General features: G+C 57.4%; 1 protein-coding gene across 1 annotated transcript in view; it reads left to right on the forward strand.

Annotated features, from left to right (window-relative positions):
- Positions 1 to 178: 178 nt before the first annotated feature.
- Positions 179 to 437, forward strand: part of EMH_0008370 (NEK kinase, putative) — a gene marked incomplete at both ends in the record, with an annotated part of 2,993 nt that continues 2,734 nt past the window's right edge. Inside the window, one exon of the mRNA XM_013498319.1 lies at positions 179 to 435. Coding sequence (XP_013353773.1) covers positions 179 to 435 — 257 coding nt within the window. The remainder of the gene's footprint in view (positions 436 to 437) is intronic.

Consider the following 437-nt stretch of genomic DNA (forward strand, 5'->3'; position numbering starts at 1 on the left):
CCAGCCAGACTCTTGTACAGTTGCTGCAGCAACCGTAGCAGCAGCAGCTGCTGCTGCTGCTGAGCTGCCGTTGCTGCAGCAGCTGCTGCAGCAGCTGCAGCTGGAGAGAGTAGCTTGCTGCAGTGCAGCAACATATCTAGATGATGACTCCTTCCTTTGGTATAGAGAGACGCAGGCAATGACCCGCAATATCTTCGCTTGGATTGCAGCAGCAGCACCAGCAGCCACCGCTGCTACTGCTGCTGCTGCTGCTGCTGCTGCTGCACCACCAGCTGCTGCTGCAGCTCCTCAAACACAGCAAAATGGAGATAACCCCTATCACCAGCAGCAGAGACATCTTTTCAGAGAGTGGGCAGCAGCAGCAGAGGTGCTGCAGGCAGCAGCAACACAGCAGCTTGTCGTGATGCGTGCGGGGAAGCAGCAGCAACAGCAGCAGC

Source organism: Eimeria mitis, genomic scaffold (genome assembly GCF_000499745.2).
Source record: "Eimeria mitis Houghton genomic scaffold, Emh_scaff333, whole genome shotgun sequence".
NCBI lineage: Eukaryota > Apicomplexa > Conoidasida > Eucoccidiorida > Eimeriidae > Eimeria > Eimeria mitis.